Here is a 24,909-nt window from a genome sequence, read left to right on the forward strand (position 1 = left end):
GCCTTCTACAGCAAACTGGAAAGCGTGCACACACAGGTTCTTTTTTTGGCAGGCAGCCAGGTCATTATACAGCTTGACCAACTGTGAAGGTTTCACACATTGAAAAGACCTCCTACTTCATCATTTGCTTGAGAAAAACTTGCAGTGGCCCCCAAATGGCCTTGCATCTGTGTTCTCCCTGCTCTCAGCTCCTCCTTCCCGAACACCTGTAATCCCAACCCATCACTCAAGAGTCATTTCAAGTGCCACCACCCCCAGAGTGACTGGCCTGTTCTGTCACCTTCTGCTACCCCACCCTCGACCCCTCTGGACTCCCACTGTGCACAGAATATGGGGTTCCAGACATATGAAGGCATATTAGTAAGTCATTTATTGACCTGTTTGTCTTCCCCTCTCACACAGGAAGACTTTGAGGCAAGAACTCTCCTTTCCTTAACATCTGTATTCTCACCTCTAGTCTTTGGCACAGGAGCTGCTGCTGCTGCTAAATCACTTCAGTCGTGTCTGACTCTGTGTGACCCCATAGACGGCAGCCCACCAGGCTCCCCCGTCCCTGGGATTCTCCAGGCAAGAACACTGGAGTGGGTTGTCATTTCCTTCTCCAATGCATGAAATTGAAAAGTGAAAGTGAAGTCACTCAGTTGTGTCCGACTCTTAGTGACCCCATGGACTATAGCCTACCAGGCTCCTCTGCCCATGGGATTTTCCAGGCAAGAATGCTGGAGTGGGGTGCCATTGCCTTCTCCACAGGAGCAGTCTTCAATAAATATCTGTTGAGTGAATAAATAAATTCACACTGGACCTCTTTCCTCCAAAAGTCGTACTGTGACTGGTGTGGACAGAAAGCCTCACAGCCATTCCTTTACAGGGCCTCTCACTTGCAAATGTGAGCAGCGGTTAATTTCACGTGTCCTTTTAGTTATATCTAAGTGTCCCACCCTCTGCGGGGGAGAGACCTGAGCTCCCTCGGGCAATACTCCAGTTAGGAGGCCCTGAGCAATTTCTTATCTTGACTATAACACAGAACAGCCAGAGGAGTAAGTCTTCATCCCAGTCATATTGTACAAGCAGTGGCTCCTTCAATGTGGGACAAAGGAAACCTTGGAAGCTCCATAAACCCTCAATCTGTAAGGATTAGTCTTGGACCAGAAGCTGCCTATCCTAACAAGAGACAATACTTCATAAAGTTGGAAGTGAAGAAAGGTTTACAACCCCTGTGGATAAAGTCTTAAGATATCTTGCTGCCCTAACAGTTTCCATGCAATATTCCTATTCTGCCAGTTGTTAAGCCAAATGTGGAATATATGATGGTATAAGACCTTAAAGCAGTAAATGCGTCACCACTGTGTAATGGTCCCTATACATCCCTTCATGGCCAATCCTTATATTAGCCCAGATCTCTGAGGATGCTAAATGGTTTAACTGTGCTGGATCTCTAGAACGCCTTTTTTGCATCCCAATTCATCCATCATCACAATATCTGTTTGCCTTTGAGTGGACTAACCTTGACTCAGGCCAAAGGCAACAATATACCTGGACAATATTGCCTCAGGGGTTTCGGGACAGCAAAGGTCCGTCTAGTCAAGGCTATGGTTTTTCCAGTAGTTCTGTATGGATGTGAGAGTTGGACTATAAAGAAAGCTGAGCACCGAAGAATTGATGCTTTTGAACTGTGGTGTTGGAGAAGACTCTTGAGAGTCCCTTGGACTGCAAGGAGATCCAACCAGTCCATCCTAAAGGAAATCAGTCCTGAGTGTTCATTGGAAGAACTGATGTTGAAGCTGAAACTCCAATACTTTGGCCACCTGATTCGAAGAGCTGACTCATTTGAAAAGACCCTGATGCTGGGAAAGATTGAGGGCAGGAGGAGAAGGGGACAACAGAGGATGAGATGGTTGGATGGCATCACTGACTCAATGGACATGAGTTTAGGTAAACTCCAGGAGTTGGTGATGGACAGGAAGCCTGGCATGCTGCAGGCCATGGGGTTGCAAAGAGTTGGACACAACTGAGCAACTGAACTGAACTAAACTGAACACTTGTTTGCCCAGACCCTTGTAACGTAAATAAGGGAAATACACCCAAAAGAGGGTGCTATGCTACAGTACATAGATGCCCTATTAATATGAAGTCCCTCCATGGAGGCTCAGATCAAAATATCATTGAAGTCCTTCATTTCCTTGGGATCCAGAGTTAGAGAGTCTCTCAGACAAAGGCATCAATCTCAAAAAAAACAAGTTAACTATCTGGGATATATTATAAACCTTGGAAGTAGACAGTTATCTCCAGATAGAAAACAAGCTATATTAGGCCTAAGTGTTCCAAAGACAAAGGAACATCTCTATCTTTTGGGGCATGGTAGGATTTTGTAGAATTTGGATTCCAGGATTCAGGCTTATGGCTAAGACCCTGTATAAAGCTGTTTAAGGACCAGATACAGAACTGTTACTTTGGAACAGGGAACAGGAAAAGACTTTTAATGGTATCACGTAGGGCCTCACCAGAGTCCCGACTCTCAGTCTTCCCAATTTGAAGAAGCCATTCATCTTCTATGTGGATGAAAAGCAGGAGACAGCTCTGGAGGTCCTTATACAGAAGCTAGGGGAAGTTCTTCAGCCTATAGGAGACTTTTCCAAACAACTAGACTCCATGGTTGAGGCTGGCCTGGGGGCCTCTGGGAAGTAGCTGCCACAGTTTTATTAGTGGAAGAAGTTAACAAGCTTACCTTTGGACAGCAATGGAAGTCCAGACCCCTCATCAAGTGCAAGGGATCCTAGAGATAAAAGGCCACTCTTGGCTAACTGAAGGCTGCCTTATTAAGTACCAGGATTTGCTCTTTGACTTCCCAGAGCTAACCTTCAAAACTTGCCATCCTCTTAATCTCGCTCCTTAATGTCTGCCGCAAACTCAGAGCTAACACATTCTTGTCTCAAAACCGTTGACCGAATGCCTGCAGGTCTGACCTAGCAGATGAAGCTGTGGGAAAAAAAAGGAAGAGTGGTTTACTGATGGCAGCAGTTTCATTAAAGATGGAGTCAAGAGGGAGGGTATGCCACAGCGTCACAGAAGCAAAACTCTGACAGCTCTAACCTGAGCCTTAACCCTAGGGAAAGGAAAGGCTGTAAATCTACATACAGATTCAAAATATGTCTTCCCTGTTTTACATGCCCATGCAGCTACCTGGAAAGAGAGAAGACTTCTAAATGCAAGAAATTCCCCTATAAAATATGGGGCTAAGATTTTACATCTCATAGAGACGGTTCAAAAACCAAAACAGGCAGCTGTCATCCACAGCTACAGGTATCAAAAGGGAACTTCTCAAATTTCCCAAGGAAACAGTGGGGCAGATCAGAAAGCAAAGGAAGCAGCCCAGATACCCAAAACCAAAAAGGCATTAATCCCACCCCTTATCCCTTTTAATGTTATACCCAGGCACTGGACTTTAGCAGAGATCTGGGCATGAGACAGAGGGGGGACCTGAGGGAACAGATGGCTGGTGGCATATAGGTCAGAAGTTGCTCATATATCTCTCTGACCAATGAAAAAATTATTAAAGGGTTACATGATTCTCTCCATCTGGGGAGAGATGCAATGTCTATGATTGTTTTCTGACTTTTTTTTTTTTTTTTTTTTACAGGGAAAAGGCTCCCAGAGATGATTAAAAGAGTTACTTGGGCCTGTGCCCTCCGTGCCACCCATAATCCAGGAGATAACCTCAAGCCTCCCCTCTTAAGCCCAGTCCAGTGTGGTGGGACTTACCCAGGAGACAGGACTAGCTAAGTTAATAGATTTCACTCAGATGCCCTCTTTCTAGGACTTCAAACTTTTATTACTCTTTATGGATACTTTTACTGGATAGAGAGAGGCTTTCCCCCACTAGAACAGAGGAGGCAACTGAAGTGGCTAAGGCTCTCCTAGAGGAAATTATTCCTAGATTTGGATTGCCCCATCACCTCCAGAGTGACTACTGGCCTTCAGTTGCAAAGGTCACTTAACAGCTTTCATGGGCTTTAGGAAATAAATACCACCTCCATTCATCCTGGAGACCTCAGTCCTCAGGGGAAGTAGAACAGGCTAAAGAAAATCTTGGGCAAACTCCATCAGGAAATGTCTGAGTCATGGCATCACCTGCAGCCAATAGCCCTCTTAAGGGTCAGGGCAGCTCCTAAAGCAACCACCAAGTTAAGCCATTTTGAAACGATATTTGGAAGGCCATTCCTTACTCTGGACATGTTAACTGATCCAGAAACCCAGGCTCAACTTAAATACATTTTAAACCTAGGCCGGGTCCAGAAGGCAATACAAGAATACGGCAACAGAGTGCAGCCCGCTCCAGATGATAGTCCCAGGTACCCTGTTGTAATCCCTGAAAGACCTCGAAAAATGAGTCCCCGGTGACCAGCTTCTCTCAAAACAGAAGGGCTCTAACCAGTCTTTCTGAGCAACCCTACAGCAGTTAAACTCCAGGATGTCACCAGTTGTGTTCATCTGTCTAGGATTAAACCTGTCTCCACTGATACATTACATGAGCCTGAAGACCCACATTCCAGCCATCCCTGAGAATCCATCCCTTTCTCCAAATCTCCACAGGATCAGGGGGACTCAGAACAGACTGAAAATTCCAGGTGGATGAGTGAGCCACTCCAAGACTTGAAGCTCTTATTCAGAAGGGACAAAAAGACTTCTTAGCCTCTTGCCAAGTACCTGTAGCCACTATCTTCCTCTTGCCTTCTGGTACTCCAATCTACTTACCAATTAATTGAGATGCTCTGGTATATTTAGATAACTATTGTCTTCTTTCCTCTCACCTTCACTCTTGGCCTTTATTAAACTTCTCTGCCCATGCTGGATAATTTAATTATGATCCTGACTGGTGCAACTTGTTGTTTAGTCGCTAAGTCGTGCAACTACCAATTGCCTTAGCTTTTCTACGCCTCTGCAACTAAGACCTTTTTAGTCCAGGAAGGACTTCGGCCACTGATGGGAAGAACTGACTCACTGGAAAAGACCCTGATGCTTGGAAAGATTGATAGTAGTAGGAGACATGGGGCGACAGAGGATAAGGTGGTTAGATTACATCACAGACTCAACAGACATGAGTTTGAGCAAACTCTAGGAAAAGGAGCACGCCAAGGCTGTATATTGTCACCCTGCTTATTTAACTTACATGCAGAGTACATCATGAGAAACGCTGGGTTGGAAGAAGCACAAGCTGGAATCAAGATTGCCGGGAGAAATATCAATAAACTCAGATATGCAGTTGATACCACCCTTATGGCAGAAAATGAAGAGGAACTAAAAAGCTTCTTGATGAAAAAGAAAGTGGAGAGTGAAAAAGTTGGCTTAAAGCTCAACATTCAGAAAACGAAGATCATGGCATTTGGTCCCATCACTTCATGGGAAATAGATGGGGAAACAGTGGAAACAGTGTCAGACTTTATTTTTGGGCTCCAAAATCACTGCAGATGGTGATTGCAGCCATGAAATTAAAAGACGCTTACTCCTTGGAAGGAAAGTTATGACCAACCTAGATAGCATATTCAAAAGCAGGGACATTACTTTGCCAACAAAGGTCCATCTAGTCAAGGCTATGGTTTTTCCAGTGGTCATGTATGGATGTGAGAGTTGGACTGTGAAGAAAGCTGAGCGCCGAAGAATTGATGCTTTTGAACTGAGGTGTTGGAGAAGACTCTTGTGAGTCCCTTGGACTGCAAGGAGATCCAACCAGTCCATTCTGAAGGAGATCAGCCCTGGGATTTCCTTGGAAGGACTGATGCTGAAGCTGAAACTCCAATACTTTGGCCACCTCATGAGAAGTGTTAACTCATTGGAAAAGACTCTGATGCTGGGAGGGATTGGGGGCAGGAGGAGAAGGGGGCGACAGAGGATGAGATGGCTGGATGACATCACTGACTCAATGGATGTGAGTCTGAGTGAACTTGGGAGTTGGTGATCAACAGGGAGGCCTGGTGTGCTGCAATTCATGGGGTCACAAAGAGTTGGACATGACTTAGTGATTGAATAGTCCAAGGAGGCAACAGGTTCAGTCCTTCCATTTTAGAAATAGAGAAATATGTGGTCTCTTATTTCTTATCCAGACAGGGCCAAAGTTCCTCTCTCAGTTGTCCTCCTATTGGTATTTTGGAGTTTGTATCCACAAGGACCCAACTTGAATTGCTTACCATGGGTAGGGGTAGGGTGGATCTATCTCCTGCTTCATATTCTTTTCTCTTTCGTCTCTTTCTTCTTGTCTTTTTTTTTTTAATGTGCATTCGTAGTAGCTTCTCTGATTTACCCTCCACATCACAGATTTCAGATAATAATTCTGCTTTTGCAGTTTTAGACTCTGACACTTCACACATTTCATATTAGGTCTATCTGCATCTCTGATCTCAACTAGCTCTAGTTCAGTTCAGTTCAGTTCAGTTCAGTCATACAGTCGTGTCCGACTCTTTGAGACCCAATGAACTGCAGCACGCCAGGCCTCCCTGTCCATCACCAACTCCTGGACTTCACTCAAACTCATGGCCATCTAGTTGGTGATGCCATCCAATCCATTTCATCCTCTGTCATCCCCTTATCCTCCTGCCCCCAATCCCTCCCAGCATCAGAGTCTTTTCCAATGAGTCAACTCTTTGCATGAGGTGGCCAAAGTATTGGAGTTTCAGCTTCAGCATCAGTCCTTCCAAAGAAATCCCAGGGCTGATCTCCTTCAGAATGGACTGGTTGGATCTCCTTACAGTCCAAGGGACTCTCAAGAGTCTTCTCCAACACCTCAGTTCAAAAGCATCAATTCTTCGGCGTTCAGCTTTCTTTACAGTCCAACTCTCACATCCATACATGACCACTGGAAAAACCATAGCTTTGACTAGATGGACCTTTTTTGGCAAAGTAATGTCTCTGCTTTCGAATATGCTATCTAGGTTGGTCATAACTTTCCTTCCAAGGAGTAAACATCTTTTAATTTTATGGCTGCAATCACCATCTGCAGTGATTTTGGAGCCCCCAAAAATAAAGTCTGACACTGTTTCCACTGTTTCCCCATCTATTTGCCATGAAGTGATGGGACCAGATGCCATGATCCTCGTTTTCTGAATTGTTGAGCTTTAAGCCAACTTTTTCACTCTCCACTTTCTTTTTCATCAAGAAGCTTTTTAGTTCCTCTTCACTTTTTGCCATAAGGGTGGTATCATCTGCATATCTGAGATTATTGATATTTCTCCCGGCAATCTTGATTCCAGCTTGTGCTTCTTCCAGCCCAGCGTTTCTCATGATGTACTCTGCATGTAAGTTAAATAAGCAGGGTGACAATATACAGCCTTGGCGTACTCCTTTTCCTATTTGGAACCAGTCTGTTGTTTCATGTCCAGTTCTAACTGTTGCTTCCTGACCTGCATATAGGTTTCTCAAGAGCTCCATCTTTACCTCAATTTACTCTTATCACCAGCTGTTGTCCTGCATGTCATTTTTTTTTCCCCAGAGTCCATTTTTTTAAAATTATAGACAACAGAAATCAGATACTGTCCAAAATATATGTGTTTCCTGTAAAGAAAAACCTTAGAATGCATGTTTTGCCTTTGTATTTAAAATGTACTTGACAGTAACTGGCTTGCCACATTCTCTTTACCCAGCCCCCAAATCAGTTATGATATTTTTGACTGTAGGAAAACAAAAACCTGAAAAACAAGGGCATTTACTGTTTAGTTTGTGAGAAGACCAGGTTGAATTTGGTGTCTCCAAGGATTCACACTCTACCCATCCATCTGTTCCTGCCTGCACAGAGGGCTGGCTTTTGTCCCCAATCTGTCACCATATGTGCCAGGTGGCTGTCACAGCTCCAGGCGTGAGATGCTCTCACAACCAGATTCACAGTGGAGAAGGCTTAGGGCAAGGAGTTATCCCCATGTGCCTCTTTCCTCTTATCATGGAGGGAACTTTCCAGCAGAACCTTGAAAGATGATGGCGTTCACAACATGCTAACCCAAAATTCAACACCTTGGCATGTTGAATATTTCATGTGAGAGGTACTTTCTGTTATACCCAGAGGAAAAGAACATCCTTATCTCAGAAAGCAAAGGGGCACCAAGAAGAATTTGAATGAACAGATTTGCTAAGTTTCCCCTGGTTTACTACACTTACCTCATATTCTTGTCGTATTTTCATAACAAATAAAGCATAAATATATTCAGGCTTAATCATTTCTTTGAGCTTTTATTTCCTTATGAAGGTTTCCATGTCACATAAAACTTACATTAATTAAATATGGATGCTTTTGTGTTAATCTGCCTTTGTTGGTTTAATTTTTGGACTCAGTCACAGACCCTAAAAAGGTTGAGGATAACTTTTTACCTCCCCACAAAGACTTATCCTCATGTCTCATTGACCAGAACCAGTGTGTTCCATAGTCAAACTTGGCTGCAAGAGAGAATAAGAATAAGTATCTGAATCTTCTAGTTCCCTAGTTGGAAAAGACAAAGAAATAAAAGGAAGTTGGGATAGCAATTAAGTTTTCCGTGTCTGACACATCTTACTATAACCACCCAGTTGCAGTTGGAAATGTTCTTAGTTAGACTTGAAGGAGAAGTTAATGTGCACAGACACTAGCCACATTTCTGATATCTGTAAGTTATTTTTCTGGTGGGACCCCACTGAACTGAGAAAGGAATTTTTTCCCTTCTACTTTTCGTCCCCTGACTGTGAACAGGGGATAACATCTCTGCATTGTATAAAGCAAACTTTCTTTTTTTGCTTGTCAAAAACAGTACATGCAAAACTACAACATCTAGAATATACCACTCCAGTGGCTCATCTGAGCATTGTCTCTTCTTAACACTGATTTTCACATTCTAGAATACCACTGTCCTTCATTTGTCTAGCCAGAGTTGCTGAAATCTTGGAAATTGTAGCCCCTAAGAGATATAGATGTTGGGAGGGATTGGGGGCAAGAGGATAAGGGGACGACAGAGGATGAGATGGCTGGATGGCATCACTGACTCGATGGAGGTCAGTCTGAGTGAATTCCAGGAGTTGGTGATGGACAGGGAGGCCTGGTGTGCTGCAATTCATGAGGTCGCAAAAAGTCGGACACGACTGAGCGACTGAACTGAACTGAACTGGAGAGATATAGAATGGGAAGGGACGGTGATAGGATAGGGTGGGAAGAATTAGACTATGGAGCAAAACCTTCTGACCCTTTCAAAACAGCAGCTCCAAGAGGTCTGTGGAGATGTCATACTTTGATCGATGAAAATTCTCTCAGCAGGGATGCTCAGTGACAGTTTGTGGAAAGCTAAAATATTACTCCCTGTTTTATACATTGGGCTTCTCCAGTGGCTCAGGAGTAAAGAATCTGCCTGCAATGCAGGAGCCACAGCAGATGTGGATTCAATTCCGGGGTGGGGAAGACCCCCTGGAGGCAAGGCAACCCACTCCAGTATCCTTGCCTGGAAAATCCCATGGACAGACGAGGCTGACGGGCTACAGTCCATGGGGTGGCAAAGAGTCGGACACAACTGAGCAACTAAGCACAGCACAAGTTCTAACCCATTGATAAGTATACCTGGCTTTAATGTTATTGCAATTTTGCATCTCTTCCCATCTTTTCAAGAGGACTTTCAATAGACAGTTAAGAGGGGGTGACTCTGGAGAACAAACCAACAGCCATTCACCCAGAGACCTCTGACATCTCCAGGAAGGAGATTCTCAATCTGTGTGAATTATGGTAAGTGAGGGACATTTGAAAACTGATAAAGTCTTCAAAAAGGATCTTCATCCCATCAATGCTTACTAAACATTAGGAAAAATAGTAACATACACATTTGTCCTTCAAGATTCCATACATATGTGTAGATGTGATGAAATAAAAGGTTTTAATTCAAAGTGTGAGTGAATGCAGAGTATCTGCCTGCCATTCTATATTTTCTAATCATTAAATGTAAAACTGTCAAAACTATTACATGAGAATTTGAAATTGTTTTTCTATTTAAAAATGAATCCAGGGACTCAAAATGGTTGAAAGTCATCCTCAGTGCTTTAAAAATTCTTTAATTAAGGAAATGAATGGGGAGAAAATAATATTGTAAAGCTTGTGGATGTAAAGTTCTTAGGAAGAGCACTTTATTTACTAAAAGTGAATACCTGGATGGCCACCTCAGGGTTAAGGGAAAAGGCCATGGGTCATGTTGATAACACAGAGGTGAGCCATGGGAGGGAGAGAGAGAAAGGGAGAAAATGCTAAGAAGCACGAATTTGTATGTGTGTGTGTGTGGTGTGTGAAAGAGAGACAACACACACACACACACACACCAGAGCTCAAGAAAGAAAGGCCAACAGAACCCAGAAATAAGACAAATGAAAAAAAAAGTCAGGAGAATTTGTCAACTTGTGGAGGGTGGGTAAGGATGAGGAATGAAGATAAGAGAAAAATAGTATAAGAGGTTTGTAGCTTCTAGCAAAAATTAGTTGACAAGAAAGTCCCTAAGGTGGATTTGACAGGAGAATTGTATGAATGTGTCCACCTAATATTTAATTGCACTATAGCCCTCTTCAGATTGTTAGTAAGAATCTACCAAAAACTTGAGTGAATGGGATTTGAATATATGAAGGAAAGGATTGTAATTCATGCATGGACTAGAAGAGGGATAAGAGAAAAGACCAGCTTTGGGAAGCAAAGGGCAAGAAACCAGGATAAATAGGAAGCTGGTGCAAAAAGTGATCAGAAACCACTTTCTGATCCTAAGACTCACACCAGTACACTGTGTGTGGTTGAGGATGGGCAGAGCTGGGGAACAAAGAGGTATGTGATTTTAACTTTATGGGAGCTGGAGCTATTTTTGTTTAACTGTTAAAAGAATAGTGGGACTTTCCTAGTGATCTAGTGGTTCAGTTCAGTTCAGTTCAGTCGCTCAGTCGTGTCCGACTCTTTGAGACCCCATGAATCGCAGCACACCAGGCCTCCCTGTCCGTCACCAACTCCCAAAGTTCACCCAAACTCATCTCCATCGAGTCGGTGATGCCATCCAGCCATCTCATTCTCTGTCGTCCCCTTACCCTCCTGCCCCCAATCCCTCCCAGCATCAGAGTCTTTTCCAATGAGTCAACTCTTCGCATGAGGTGGCCAAAGTACTGGAGTTTTAGCTTTAGCATCATTCCTTCCAAAGAACACCCAGGGCTGATCTCCTTTAGAATGGACTAGTGGTTAGGACTATTTATTCTCACTGCCAACGGCCCCATGTTCAATCCTGGTTGCACCACAAACTGAGGTGCAACCAAAAAATTAAAAATAAAAGAATGGTAAGGGTTTAGAGGCATGCAGGAAGAGTTTTCCAAGACCCCCTAATTCCGTCACCACTATCATCACTTTCAGAAACTTTTCCTGATTTCTGTAAACCAATAAGATCTTTTCTCAACAATCCCTTCTGTCATGTTACTTATCACACAAAGGTTTCATGACATGTCTCTACTTAACATCTTCAGATTCATTCACAACCTTCTTTCTCCTTCTTTGAATTCTGCTTTCATCAGACAAATATATTTGTAGTTCCCTGAATGTGCCATTCTTTCTTCTCCAAACTCATATACAAGCTATTTTCTCTGCTTAGAATGTTCTCTGTAAACTTATTGGCTTCAGTGATACTTTCTTGACTCAGCTTAGCCATACTGTCTTCTAGGATCCCCTGTGTACTACCAAGGCATAGTGTCTGGTCACCTCCTCCTGTCTACATTTCTTGATCTCTTCTCTCTCATCGCCCATTGATAATATGCATCTGCATTGCACAGATGTTCCTGGTTTACCACTGGACCCAGGTTCTAGCATCATGTCTGATTCCAGACGATGCTCAATATTTGCTAAATGATTGTCATTATTTGGATTCTTATCTGTCTGATGAGTTGGTAAAACTTATGGACCCAGACAATATTTTAGATATTTTTATTTTTTACACTGAAGTATTTTGCACTGTACCTCTTACACAGATAGTCAATAACTATTGCAGAATTAGAATGGGCTTTAGTTTAACTCAACAAACACTTCACTCATTCACTGATTTAACAATTAAGCATGTACTCCGTGGCAATACCATCTTGGACACAGAGGGCAGACAGGTTCATCCGGATGGACAGTGCAGTCATCAAGGTGGGCGCATTGAGCACCGTGCTGACACATTTCCTAGGCTACAAGATGGCGTTACTTATGCGTGTGCACATGATCCCTGATGGCAATACAGAGGAAAAAGCACAGTTCCTACCTCATATGAGCTATATGGTACTTTCTAAACAGCTAGCTCAGATATCTGATAGATTCAAAAATATATATTTTAATCCAAAAATTCATAATCTTATAGAAAAAGACATATCATATGGAAAATTAGGGAACTAGTTAAAATGAAATGCAATGAAGTTCTGAAACAAGTGTAATGGGGACCCAAATTCACAGATCAGAACACGGAACAGAGCAGAAAGTAGAGACATCAGTGTTGGATAGTATTGTTGCTCAAGTGCAAAACCCTGGCGTGGATTTAGAATGTGAAAAGTGAAAGTGTTAGTTGCTCAGCCATGTCTGACTCTGTGCAACCCCATGGACTGTAGCCTGCCAGGTTCCTTTGTCCGTGGAATTCTCCAGGCAAGAATACTGGAGTGGGTAGCCATTCCGTTCTCCAAGGATCAAACCCAGGTCTCCTGCCTCACAGGCTGATTCTTTACCATCTGAGCCACCAGAGATTTATAACACTGAGGTTTAGCTCTCTAGGCTCTTATCCATGCTACATGGAGCAATTTGCTTTTCTCCCAGAGGTACCTCGGCTTAACACTGAAGGTACAGTTTGGAATCAGAATACCTGGTTAGTTAGCAGCTAGACTCTGACATGTCTAGTTTAATCTTTCTGTTCCTCTGTGTCCTAAGGTAAAGATAATAATATCACATACCTCATAAAGTTGTGAGAATAAATGAAATAGAAAAGTAGCTGGTGCACACTAGTAAGTGCTTAGTAACTATTAGCTTTTGATCTCTTAGCTTCAGTTTCCTTATCTGTCAACTAGGGGTAATGTTACTTCATTGAATTACCCACAATAATCATTCAATAATGATTTGTTTGGTCTGAATGGAGTTTTGCCAAGAGAACGCACTGGTCATAGCAAACACCCTCTTCCAACAACACAAGAGAAGACTCTACACATGGACATCACCAGATGGTCAACACCGAAATCAGACTGATTATATTATTTGCAGCCAAAGATGGAGAAGCTCTATACTGTCAGCAAAAACAAGACAGGAGCTGGCTGTGGCTCAGATCATGAACTCCTTATTGCCAAATTCAGACTGAAATTGAAGAAAGTGGGGAAAACCACTAGACCATTCAGGTATGACCTAAATCAAATCCCTTATGATTATACAGTGAAAGTGAGAACTGGATTTAAGGGACTAGATCTGATAAACAGAATGCCTGATGAACTATGGACGGAGGTTCGTGACATTGTGCAGGAGACAGGGATCAAGACCATCCCCATGAAAAAGCAACAAATGTAAAAAAATGTAAAAAAGAAAAATGGCTGTTTGAGGAGGGCTTACAAATAGCTATGAAAAGAAGAGAAGTGAAAAACAAAGGAGAAAAGAAAAGATATAAGCATCTGAATGCAGAGTTCCAAAGAATAGCAAGGAGAGATAAGAAAGCCTTCCTTAGCGATCGGTGCAAAGAAATAGAGGAAAACAACAGAATGGGAAAGACTAGAGATCTCTTCAAGAAAATTAGAGATACCAAGGGAACATTTCATGCAAAGATGGGCTCGATAAAGGACAGAAATGGTATGGACCTAACAGAAGCGGAAGATGTTAAGAAAAGGGGGCAAGAATACACAGGAGAAGTGTACAAAAAAGAGCTTCATGATCCAGATAATCACGATGGTGTGATCACTCACCTAGAGCCAGACATCCTGGAATGTGAAGTCAAGTGGGCCTTAGAAAGCATCACTACGAACAAAGCTAGTGGAGGTTATGGAATTCCAGTTGAGCTATTCCAAATCCTGAAAGATGATGCTGTGAAAGTGCTGCACTCAATATGCCAGCAAATTTGGAAAACTCAGCAGTGGCCACAGGACTGGAAAAGGTCAGTTTTCATTCCAATCCCAAAGAAAGGCAATGCCAAAGAATGCTCAAACTACCGCACAATTGCACTAATCTTACACGCTACTAAAGTAATGCTCAAAATTCTCCAAGCCAGGCTTCAGCAATATGTGCACCGTGAACTTCCTGATGTTCAAGCTGGTTTTAGAAAAGGCAGAGGAACCAGAGATCAAATGGCCAACATCTTCTGGATCATGGAAAAAGCAAGCGAGTTGCAGAAAAACATCTATTTCTGCTTTCTTGCCTATGCCAAAGCCTTTGACTGTGTGCATCAAAATAAACTGTGGAAAATTTTGAAAGAGATGGGAATACCAGACCACCTGATCTGCCTCTTGAGAAACCTATATGCAGGTCAGGAAGCAACAGTTAGAACTGGACATGGAACCACAGACTGGTTCCAAATAGGAAAAGGAGTACGTCAAGGCTGTATATTGTCACCCTGCTTATTTAACTTCTATGCAGAGTACATCATGAGAAACGCTGGGCTGGAAGAAGCACAAGCTGGAATCAAGATTGCCGGGAGAAATATCAATAATCTCAGATATGCAGATGACACCACCCTTATGGCAGAAAGTGAAGAAGAACTAAAGAGCCTCTTGATGAAAGTGAAAGTGGAGAGTGAAAAAGTTGGCTTAAAGCTCAACATTCAGAAAAGTAAGATCATAGCATCTGGTCCCATCACTTCATGGGAAATAGATGGGGAAACAGTGGAAACAGTGTCAGACTTTATTTTTGGGGGCTCCAAAATCAATGCAGATGGTGACTGCAGCCATAAGATTAAAAGACGCTTACTCCTTGGAAGGAAAGTTATGACCAACCTAGATAGCATATTGAAAAGCAGAGACATTACTTTGCCAAGAAATATCCGGCTAGTCAAGGCTGTGGTTTTTCCAGTGGTCATGTATGGATGTGAGAGTTGGACTGTGAAGAAAGCTGAGCGCCGAAGAATTGATGCTTTTGGAGAAGACTCTTTCGAGTCCCTTGGACTGCAAGGAGATCCAACCGGTCCATTCTGAAGGAGATCAGCCCTGGGATTTCCTTGGAAGGACTGATGCTGAAGCTGAAACTCCAATACTTTGGCCACCTCATGCGAAGAGCTGACTCATTGGAAAAGACTCTGATGCTGGGAGCGATTGGGGGCAGGAGGAGAAGGGGACAACAGAGGATGGCATCACCGACTAGATGGACATGAGTTTGAGCGAACTCCGGGAGTTGGTGATCGACAGGGAGGCCTGGTGTGCTGCGATTCATGGGGTTGCAAAGAGTCGGACACGACTGAGCGACTGAGCGACTGAACTGACCTGAACTGATGGAGTGAAATCTCTCTAACAAGTAAGTAAAACTTTGAAACAATCTCTTACTGATAGCAAAGGAAGTAAAATGATACCTTGTTTCCAGCATAACAATTCTGCCTTTTCATACATTCCTGAATTCCTTTTTTTTTTTTTGGCAATAATGGGACTTAAATCATGAAAAATTCTTCCTGTGATTTTGCCTTGAGTTTTCCACAATTTTGTTTCCCAATAGAAATGAAACGTTCATTAGCTAAGGATGTTCTTTCACAAGACTAACTGATTAAAATTACAACTTTTCCCCCTATTCTTTATTTATCATCTCTATTTTATTTCATGCCCTGTGGCCATGCCACAGGGCATGTGAAATCTTTAGTTCCCCAACCAGAGACTGAACCTGTGGCCCCTGCAGTGGAAGGGCGGTGCCTTAATCATTGGACCACCAGGAAAGTCTCTCTCTTATTCTTAAAAAGCCTTGCACTTCTGAGGCTGAGAGGCCATATATAAATTAGCATTGTACATGGCTCATAACTTGCACAAAGCACGTGGAAACAAGTGCATACAGGGGCAACACATTATAAAATAACAATAATATAAATAAAATAATATGGATGCAGCAAATAGCCACAGAGCCTAATAATGGCAGGCAGACCTTCATCATGATTGTTTTTGAGAAACAATTACTTCCAGTTCAGTTCGGTTCAGTTGCTCAGTCATGTCTGGCTCTTTGCGACCCCATGGACTGCAGCACGCCAGGCCTCCCTGTCATCACCAACTCCCGGAGTTTACTCAAACTCATGTCCATTGAGTCAGTGATGCCATCCAACCATCTCATCCTCTGTCATCCCCTTCTCCTCCCGCCTTCAATCTTTCCCAGCATCAGGGTATTTTCCAATGAGTCAGTTCTTCACACTAGGTGGCCAAAGTATTGGAGTTTCAGCTTCAGCAACAGTCCTTCCAATGAATATTCAGGACTGATTTCCTTTAGGATGGACTAGTTGGAGATTACTTCCAAGGGATGCACAATTCTACAATATAAATAATACTTGATTTTCTTAAGGGGAAAAAAAATATTCCTATAAGTCAAAAGATTGCATTTTTCTCCCTGATACTTCAGTACAACAGTATAAAGTGACTCACAGTCAAAAAGAATGAAAGTTCCTAAGGTGAGAATAAGGTGATAAATTATTTTAGTCTATCTTGGAATGTGCAGTCAAGTGGGCCTTAGAAAGCATCACTACAAACAAAGCTAGAGGAGGTGATAGAATTCCAGTTGAGCTATTCCAAATCCTGAAAGATGATGCTGTGAAAGTGCTGCACTCAATATGCCAGCAAATTTGGAAAACTCAGCAGTGGCCACAGGACTGGAAAGGTCAGTTTTCATTCCAATCCCAAAGAAAGGCAATGCCAAAGAATGCTCAAACTACCGCACAATTGCACTAATCTTACACGCTACTAAAGTAATGCTCAAAATTCTCCAAGCCAGGCTTCAGCAGTACATGAACCGTGAAATTCCTGATGTTCAAGCTGGTTTTAGAAAAGGCAGAGGAACCAGAGATCAAATGGCCAACATCTTCTGGATCATGGAAAAAGCAAGAGAGTTCCAGAAAAACATCTATTTCTGCTTTCTTGCCTATGCCAAAGCCTTTGACTGTGTGGATCACAATAAACTGTGGAAAATTTTGAAAGAGATGGGAATACCGGACCACCTGATCTGCCTCTTGAGAAATCTGTATGCAGGCCAGGAAGCAACAGTTAGAAATGGACATGGAACAACAGACTGGTTCCAAATAGGAAAAGGAGTACGTCAAGGCTGTATATTGTCACCCTGCTTATTTAACTTCTATGCAGAGTACATCATGAGAAACGCTGGGCTGGAAGAAACACAAGCTGGAATCAAGATTGCCGGGAGAAATATCAATAATCTCAGATATGCAGATGACACCACCCTTATGGCAGAAAGTGAAGAGGAACTAAAAAGCCTCTTGGTGAAAGTGGAGAGTGAAAAAGTCGGCTTAAAGCTCAACATTCAGAAAACGAAGATCATGGCATCCGGTCCCATCACTTCATGGGAAATAGATGGGGAAACAGTGGAAACAGTGTCAGACTTTATTTTTGGGGGCTCCAAAATCACTGCAGATGGTGACTGCAGCCAGGAAATTAAAAGACGCTTACTCCTTGGAAGGAAAGTTATGACCAACCTAGATAGCATATTGAAAAGCAGAGACATTACTTTGCCAACAAAGGTTCGTCTAGTTAAGGCTATGGTTTTTCCAGTGGTCATGTATGGATGTGAGAGTTGGACTGTGAAGAAGGCTGAGCACCGAAGAATTGATGCTTTTGAACTGCGGTGTTGGAGAAGACTCTTGAGAGTCCCTTGGACTGCAAGGAGATCCAACCAGTCCATTCTGAAGGAGATCAGCCCTGGGATTTCTTTGGAAGGAATGATGCTAAAGCTGAAACTCCAGTACTTTGGCCACCTCATGCGAAGAGTTGACTCATTGGAAAAACTCTGATGCTAGGAGGAACTGAGGTTAAGAGGAGAAGGGGGCGACAGAGGATGAGATGGCTGGAGGGCATCACTGACTCGATGGACGTGAATCTCAGTGAACTCCGGGAATTGGTGATGGACAGGGAGGCCTGGCGTGCTGCGATTCATGGGGTTGCAAAGAGTTGGATATGACTGAGTGACTGATCTGATCTGATCACTTCTACCTAAATTGTATAGAAAAATTAGTATATCACTGAATCATAACCATTAGCAAATGGATAAATGAGCATGCTGTGATACAGGAAGAACAGCTTTCCCAAGGAGCCAAGACAGAAAAAAAAAGAAAAAAAAACTCATATGACTTTACGTTTACTATAAAGGTATTATATTGGCTCAACATTTCAGCTGGGAAATACTTGGAGGGATTTCAGGTTCTGTGTCTTTTTTTTTTTTTTTTTTTTTTTTGCCATACTGCTTGTGGGATCCTTTTCCCTGACTGGTGATTGAACGCAGGTCCTCAGCAGTGAAAGCACAGAGGCCTAACCACTGGACTGCTCTGGAATTTGCAGAAGTTGGATACTTTCTGCTCCACTCCAGTACTCTTGCCTGGAAAATCCCACGGACAGAGGGGCCTGGTGGGCTGCAGTCCATGGGGTCGCTAGGAGTCGAACACGACTGAGCGACTTCACTTTATTTTTTCACTTTCATGCATTGGAGAAGGAAATGGCAACCCACTCCAGTGTTCTTGTCTGGAGAATCCCAGGGACGGGGGAGCCTGGTGGGCTGCCATGACTGAAGCGACTAACCAGCAGCAGCAGCAGATACTTTCTGAGGGAAGACAGGATAGGGAATTATTCTCATTTGGCATTTGGTCAAATAGCCACTTGGAAAGCAGCCCGTTTCAACTCTTCTCCTTTCTCACACCATGACTTGGTGTAACTCTAGGTGACTTTCTTTCGTTGCCTTATTTTATTCGCTAACTCATCCACTTGGGGAAGGCTGTTCATGAGAAAAAGCTGAATTTGGGAGCCCTAATTCCATTCAATTTAAATGCCTGTGCTCCGCAACAAGAGGAGCCACCACAGTGAAAGGCTGGAGTACCGCATGGCAGGGTAGCCCCGACTTAACTAGAGAAAGCCTGCACACAGCAGTGAAGACCCAGCACAGCCAAAAATTAATCAGTTTTTAAAAAAGAACTAACTATTCTTCAATGACAAAATATCATCCCACACATCTATAGCAATTAAAAACTGCATTTTAAGATTGGCTGATTCACCTTTAATACATACATGGAAATTATTTTCCATAGTCGCCTCCAGAGTGGACTCATTGCATTTTGAGTTCTGTTTTTCTCAGCTACTACAGGGTCTAGACCACTAAAACGTACTCCCTAGAGAATACATAAAAAATATACTTGAGGGCTCCCAGTAGGGTCCTTCCAGCTATTCACCAGGCTTGTTCCTAAGAACTCACTCAGGTCCTGTCGGCAATCTTACTAGACAGAAGGGTGATGTTGAAAATACCTAACAACCGCACCAAGGTACTGTCCTATCAAAATAGACATCAGCTTTAAGCCTGCTCGGGCACGCTGGTATCCACAGGCTAATTTCAGGCCCTCCAGGTCAGGGGAACTGTTGGTGGCTCCTTGTCTGCCAAGCTCTGCCACCACAGGCTCTCATCAATGCATGTCTGCTGCTGTGGTGGCAGCCTAGAGGTGGTTTGTGACAAGCAGCAATCTTCCTTGACCTCTCGGGGTGACATGATATTAAAGGGGAAAAGATCCCTGCTGTGTGAGTCAAACACCACCCACCCAGAGCTGGCAGAGGAACAGCTCCCGCCATATTTGTTTAGAGGTTTCTCCCTTACCTGGGAAATCCTATGGACAGAGGAGCTACATACAGTCCATGGGATCACAAAGAGTCGGACATGACTTACACCACCACCACCACAGGTCCCAGAGAAGCCATTTACCCAGGTCTCACTGTAACAAAACCCCTCAAATTTAGATTTTTGATATGATTTCCAAATGAGATGAAATGTACAGACCCAGAGATAAGCTGATTGAAGAGAAAGAGGAGATGGTTATCTTTAAATTTGGTCATATTTTCAGACAAAAACATCTATAGTCCCTCATAAATTCAAATGTCTCTAAATTCTGCCATTTCCTTGGGAATATCAAGCCATACACAACTTTTTTGTTGTTGCTGTTGTAACTGCCATTTACTTGTTAGATACACATGCTTTTAAAAGCACAAGTTTCGTCACGGGTTTTGTCACTTTTTCTTTTGATACATATATACTGTATATGGTTTATTTAAAAAATTTTCCCTGCTTTTTTAAAGGTATAGTTGATTTATAATATTATATTAGTTTCAGACGTCACTTTTTAATATGTGGAAAGCCTGGGAACATGGGAATGGTCAAGGTCTGGGCCTTCCCAAAGTAACTTCCCAAAGTTGGTCTCACAGTCAAAGCTCTGTTACCAGGTCAAGGTGGTCAGTCTGACCTTCTCTTCTCTGATAACAAGTCTATTCCCCAAAGTCTTCTCAGTCTATCTTACAAGTAAACTTCTCCTTGAGCTGTCTGAGGAAGCCTGAGAAGGCCAAGCCTGACTCAATTCAAGAAGGACTGGTTTAGGCTCATTCTGAGGGCCCAAGGCTCACAGTAGGAGCACCATAAATATGCCCCAACCTCAAAAACATGACCTGCATAACCAGAGCAGTGATGGACCTGAGGTTTGCTAATGTGATCCTGACCCCAGAGCCGGCTCAGGGCCACAGGGGATGCGAGGGGAGCAGAGAAGCAGCCAGGCCACAGGGCTTTCTTTCTACACTTGCCCCCTTTCCACTAAATAAGTGCCATGTTTACCTGCCTCACATACTGACCACCTACTCAGACTCCATTTGCAGAAAGGAGTTTGCAGCGTTAAACATGTTTAAGGACAACTGCCATAGTGCAGCCGCCTCACTAGCAGAGGTGTGCATTTCATGAATCTCAGACTGCGGGACTGTGGCAGCTCAGGCTTAGAAGGGTCTGGGAGGGGATGAAGTGCCGTCAGTGTCGCTGATTCAGTGAGCCTAGTTCCAGCGATCTGGGTTCCAGTACATGGGGCAGCTGGATCTGCGGTGTGGAAAACATGCACTCACGTAAATATTGTTCTTTCTGACCTTTTGGGCAGACCTGATGTGGAAAAGCAGAGCGAGTCGGGTAAAGTAGGACTTAAGGAAACCCTCTTCCTAACCAATTGTTGAATCATGAATTAGAGGAGCCTGGGAGACCCAGCTTCTGAGGTGGAGAAGCAGGCCCCGCTGGGCAACAGGCTGCCAGGGTCCGCCTTGATCAGCCACCCCCTGAACTTGGGCCAACCACACATCTTCTGGACTCCTGTTCTCCTTGTGTGAGGTGCTCTAGCCATCACGTTTCTCACCTCATCTATATCTGTTGCTGGCTTTAAGTACCAAGATTTCAAATTGAGCTCAACCTTGCCCTACGAGGTCAATTATAACATGTCTATGAAAGCTGAAATGTTTACTAAAAATGTACCCACTTAAGCCATAACTTCTTGAAAATGAATTTAAATTCATTAGCTTCTAGCCACTGGAACAAAGCATTCCTTCCAGTTTAGAGGGTTTGGCCAAGGAAAACCTGCCAACCCTTCTCACTATGCACAATAGCATTAAAGGGTGCAATCACAGGGGTTTTTTTGTTTGTTTGTTTCATTTTTCAGTATCTCAAATGCTTTAATTACCTTATCCGGGGTTTATAACTCATTCCTCTTTGTACATTGTTTTTCATCTAGGAATATAGAACAACTTGCTACCTTCAAATGCAGGAAAAGAAGGATAATTATTAAGCATATTTTAAACACTTGAAGTTTCCTGCATGAAGCTACGGAAGTTTAAAATATAAAGAAGTTGAAAGAAGTTTTTGTCAAATATTTCATTTGACATCTTTGTAAATCAGACAAAAATACAACCCCAATAGAAGAGACAAACTAACTTGTCAAAACAGCTGAGTAAGTCCGTGCTATGTGTTCATTATATATGTAGATCTGTATAATTGCCTTTGGGTACCAAGAATGCCTAAGACAATTTAGGAAAATTTATGAAAGTAATAATAAGGTTTGTATTTGTCTAAATATAAGCTACATGTAGCACCCATCAAAGCTGTATTCATTAAGGAGTTAAGAAAAGCATTTAGGTTTCTTCTTCTACATGATAAAGATTCATTTAAAGTTAAATGTAAAAGACAATTGATGGTGTTTATTCATTTAGTGTTTCAACAGTTTAAAGTTGTACTTTAAACTGAAAGTTGTGTGTGTTCAGTCTTTAGAAGCACACATTCTTGCTTTCCGTTGTGAACTTGGACAATCTGACCTATTAAAAGGACACTGTGCTTTCAAAGACATATCAAAACTAAATAGTTTTTTATTGTTACTGTGGAGGCCCCTCTAGCATAAAGTTTGTTTTCAACTTCTTTGCGACATTTATCACTGACTCTATATAGTTACTGCTTTTGTCGCTATTACCACCTCAACTCACCCTCCAGCTCAATCTTGCGAGAATTCAGAGAGAACTTCGCCACTCTTTCTCTACTCCCCAATACAAGTTTCTTTTGTTTGTTCTTGGACTTAGCTCACACTTAGAGAAAGTGGCAGCTCTGCTGAAGAGAGGACTGGGCCGTAGTGTGAGGGACCCCAGATATTAATTCTTGACTAGAAGGAGGGAATTCTTGACTAGAAAGAGGGCTAAGCTGGAAGAGGGCAGGGGAGAAGGAGAGCTTCTCCATTTATGAGGAGGGGTCGCTTGGTGCCTCAGTTCCAATGTGGATTCAATTCCAAGATCAGACAATCCCACCATGCAAACCTAAGCATATAGGGGACTTCCCCTGGTGGTCCAGTGGTTAAGACTCCATCAGGGAATTGGGGAACTAATACTCTGCATGCAATAAATAAATCAAATTAAAACAAAATTCTTTTAAAAGAACAATTGTTAAAAAAAATAACTAAGTATACAGATCCATCCCAAGATGAAAGATAAATGCTTTTTGTATTTATCTGGTGGTTTGGATTATTCATGAAATTCTAATATATGGCCTGGGAATGTATTATATGATTAGAGGGAGCAGAGCTGAGAGAAGCAGGGGAAGGGGGTATTATTTGTGTCTCATTTCATTTCATATTACAATGAGTTCCTATTCCTTTGAAGACGAACTGATCGGGAGAGGCAACTACATGTGGGCAGTGTGTTTGTGAAAGTTGTAAACATGGAAGTGAAGAAAGGCATTTGATTTAGCAAAGTTAACTGAAATGAATGAAAACTTTTCCAAATTTCACCTCCAGAAGGAGAAGTATTAAACAAACCTCAGTCTAACATGCCAGTTTTAAAGAAAGCAGGAGCAAGTAAGCAGAGGTTTTAGACTGCAAACAATGCTCAAATTCATTACAAAAAGATGCTGGGCACTTAAAAAGAAAGTTGAATTTATTGATTATGTAACTAATAATTTTAGGAAGCCTCCTTAAAATGCTGGTTTTTAAAATGGTGGTTAGGATGTCCAATTGTTACAGATTACCCATGTGTGACAAGAAATGAAAAAAAAAATGTGTGTATGTGGGGGTGTGTGGGGGTGTCTTCATCGGCGCGATTATCTTGCCAGTCAATTTCTCCAAATGAAAGAGATTTATCCCTGATACAGCCCACACAGAGGAGGGGACCCGGCTTAGGAGTAGTGAGACTTCAGTCTTCACATTAGAGCTCCTTGTCGCTTCTCCCACGAGATCCTGTCCCCTTGTCTCCAGGCACCTTGCACGCTCACGTGGACACACACAAGCACACGCACACACACGAGTGAGACACGCGTCCAGCGCGCTCCTCTCGCGGTCCCCCAGCCAGGCTGCCTCGCTTTACCTCGCTCCCAGGGAGGATGCGGGCCGCCGCTGGCTCTGTCGCTGCCATCAGTCTCCGCCGCTCGCCCCTTCGGTTTCAGCAGACTGGGGCCCTCTGCGTTTTCAACAGGTACCATGGTCACGTAGAAGTTACAGCCGTTCCCTGGGCACCAAACCACCCCGACTTCCCCAACTGACACGAGCGGTCACTTTTCCCATAGTTGCATGCTAAAGAAAGGTGGGGAAGAAAAAAAAAAAAAAACTTCGAGCAAAGCCAATGTGATTTGTGACCAACTTTGTTTCTATTTCCGAAAGCTTTGCCCTTTTCGGTGACACAGGCTGTTGCTATTCCAAGCAGCCTATCACAGGCAGTGGGAGGGCCGAATCTCCGGAGGATTGTTTTTGCCTGCAGATGCAGAGTTGGAAGCAAAGGATTTCAAGGCTTGGGAACCTGAGCTCTGACAGTGTTTGGCCCTTAGGTGGTGGGGAGCTCTCCTCTTCTTGCACCTTTGAAAAGAGGCAGAGAAAAGAAACAGGCAGATCCAAGTGCAAACTGAGGGAGGGCCTGGAATACTCACAGATGGTATTAGTTAATCTTGCAGAGGGAGGAACAATTTATGCAGAGACACACCAGAAAGGAAAGTGTGTCAATTTCTCTACAAGACTGTTGTTCCAAGAGTCATGACACTTAGAGAAGTCAACAAAGCATGAAGCATAGTCATTGTTTCTACCTGTTGTTACCTTAGGTAAACACCATACATACTCGCTCTCTCCAAGGCTTGTCAGACAAATCAAGGCCTGAGACCAAGCGTAGGCAAAGTCATAATGCACAGATTCTTTGGACTTTTTGCATCCTGGGGTTACGGCAAGATAATCCAGTTTATTTATGCATAGCTGTCTAAAGGAGAAACCGACCCTAAATTTCTTGTTGCGTTGCCTGATAGCCTGATGGCAGAAGGAGGGGCATTTCCAATTCCAAGAGGCTAGACTTTATGGTCCATGGTGTGGCTGTGGTATCATCCAATCTGGAGCAAAATCAGGACCTGAGAAGGACTTTTTTCCACCCTGATTTGTGACTATATTTCTATAAAAGGCCTTATAGAGTCATGACATTTTACCTTTAGTT

General features: G+C 43.0%; 1 protein-coding gene across 3 annotated transcripts in view; it reads right to left on the reverse strand.

Moving 5' to 3' along the window:
- SLC2A12 (solute carrier family 2 member 12) overlaps nucleotides 1–24,290 on the reverse strand; it is a 75,919-nt gene extending 51,629 nt beyond the window's left edge. For 2 of the 3 annotated variants that reach the window (XM_070796202.1, XM_019967463.2), the window contains exon 1: nucleotides 23,806–24,290. In XM_070796202.1, the coding sequence (XP_070652303.1) occupies nucleotides 23,806–23,920 (115 nt within the window). In that variant the 5' untranslated portion in view covers nucleotides 23,921–24,290. The remainder of the gene's footprint in view (nucleotides 1–23,805) is intronic. The other variant, XM_019967462.2, reaches the window with a different exon arrangement.
- Nucleotides 24,291–24,909: the final 619 nt, after the last annotated feature.

Source organism: Bos indicus, chromosome 9 (assembly GCF_029378745.1).
Source record: "Bos indicus isolate NIAB-ARS_2022 breed Sahiwal x Tharparkar chromosome 9, NIAB-ARS_B.indTharparkar_mat_pri_1.0, whole genome shotgun sequence".
Lineage (NCBI taxonomy): Eukaryota > Metazoa > Chordata > Mammalia > Artiodactyla > Bovidae > Bos > Bos indicus.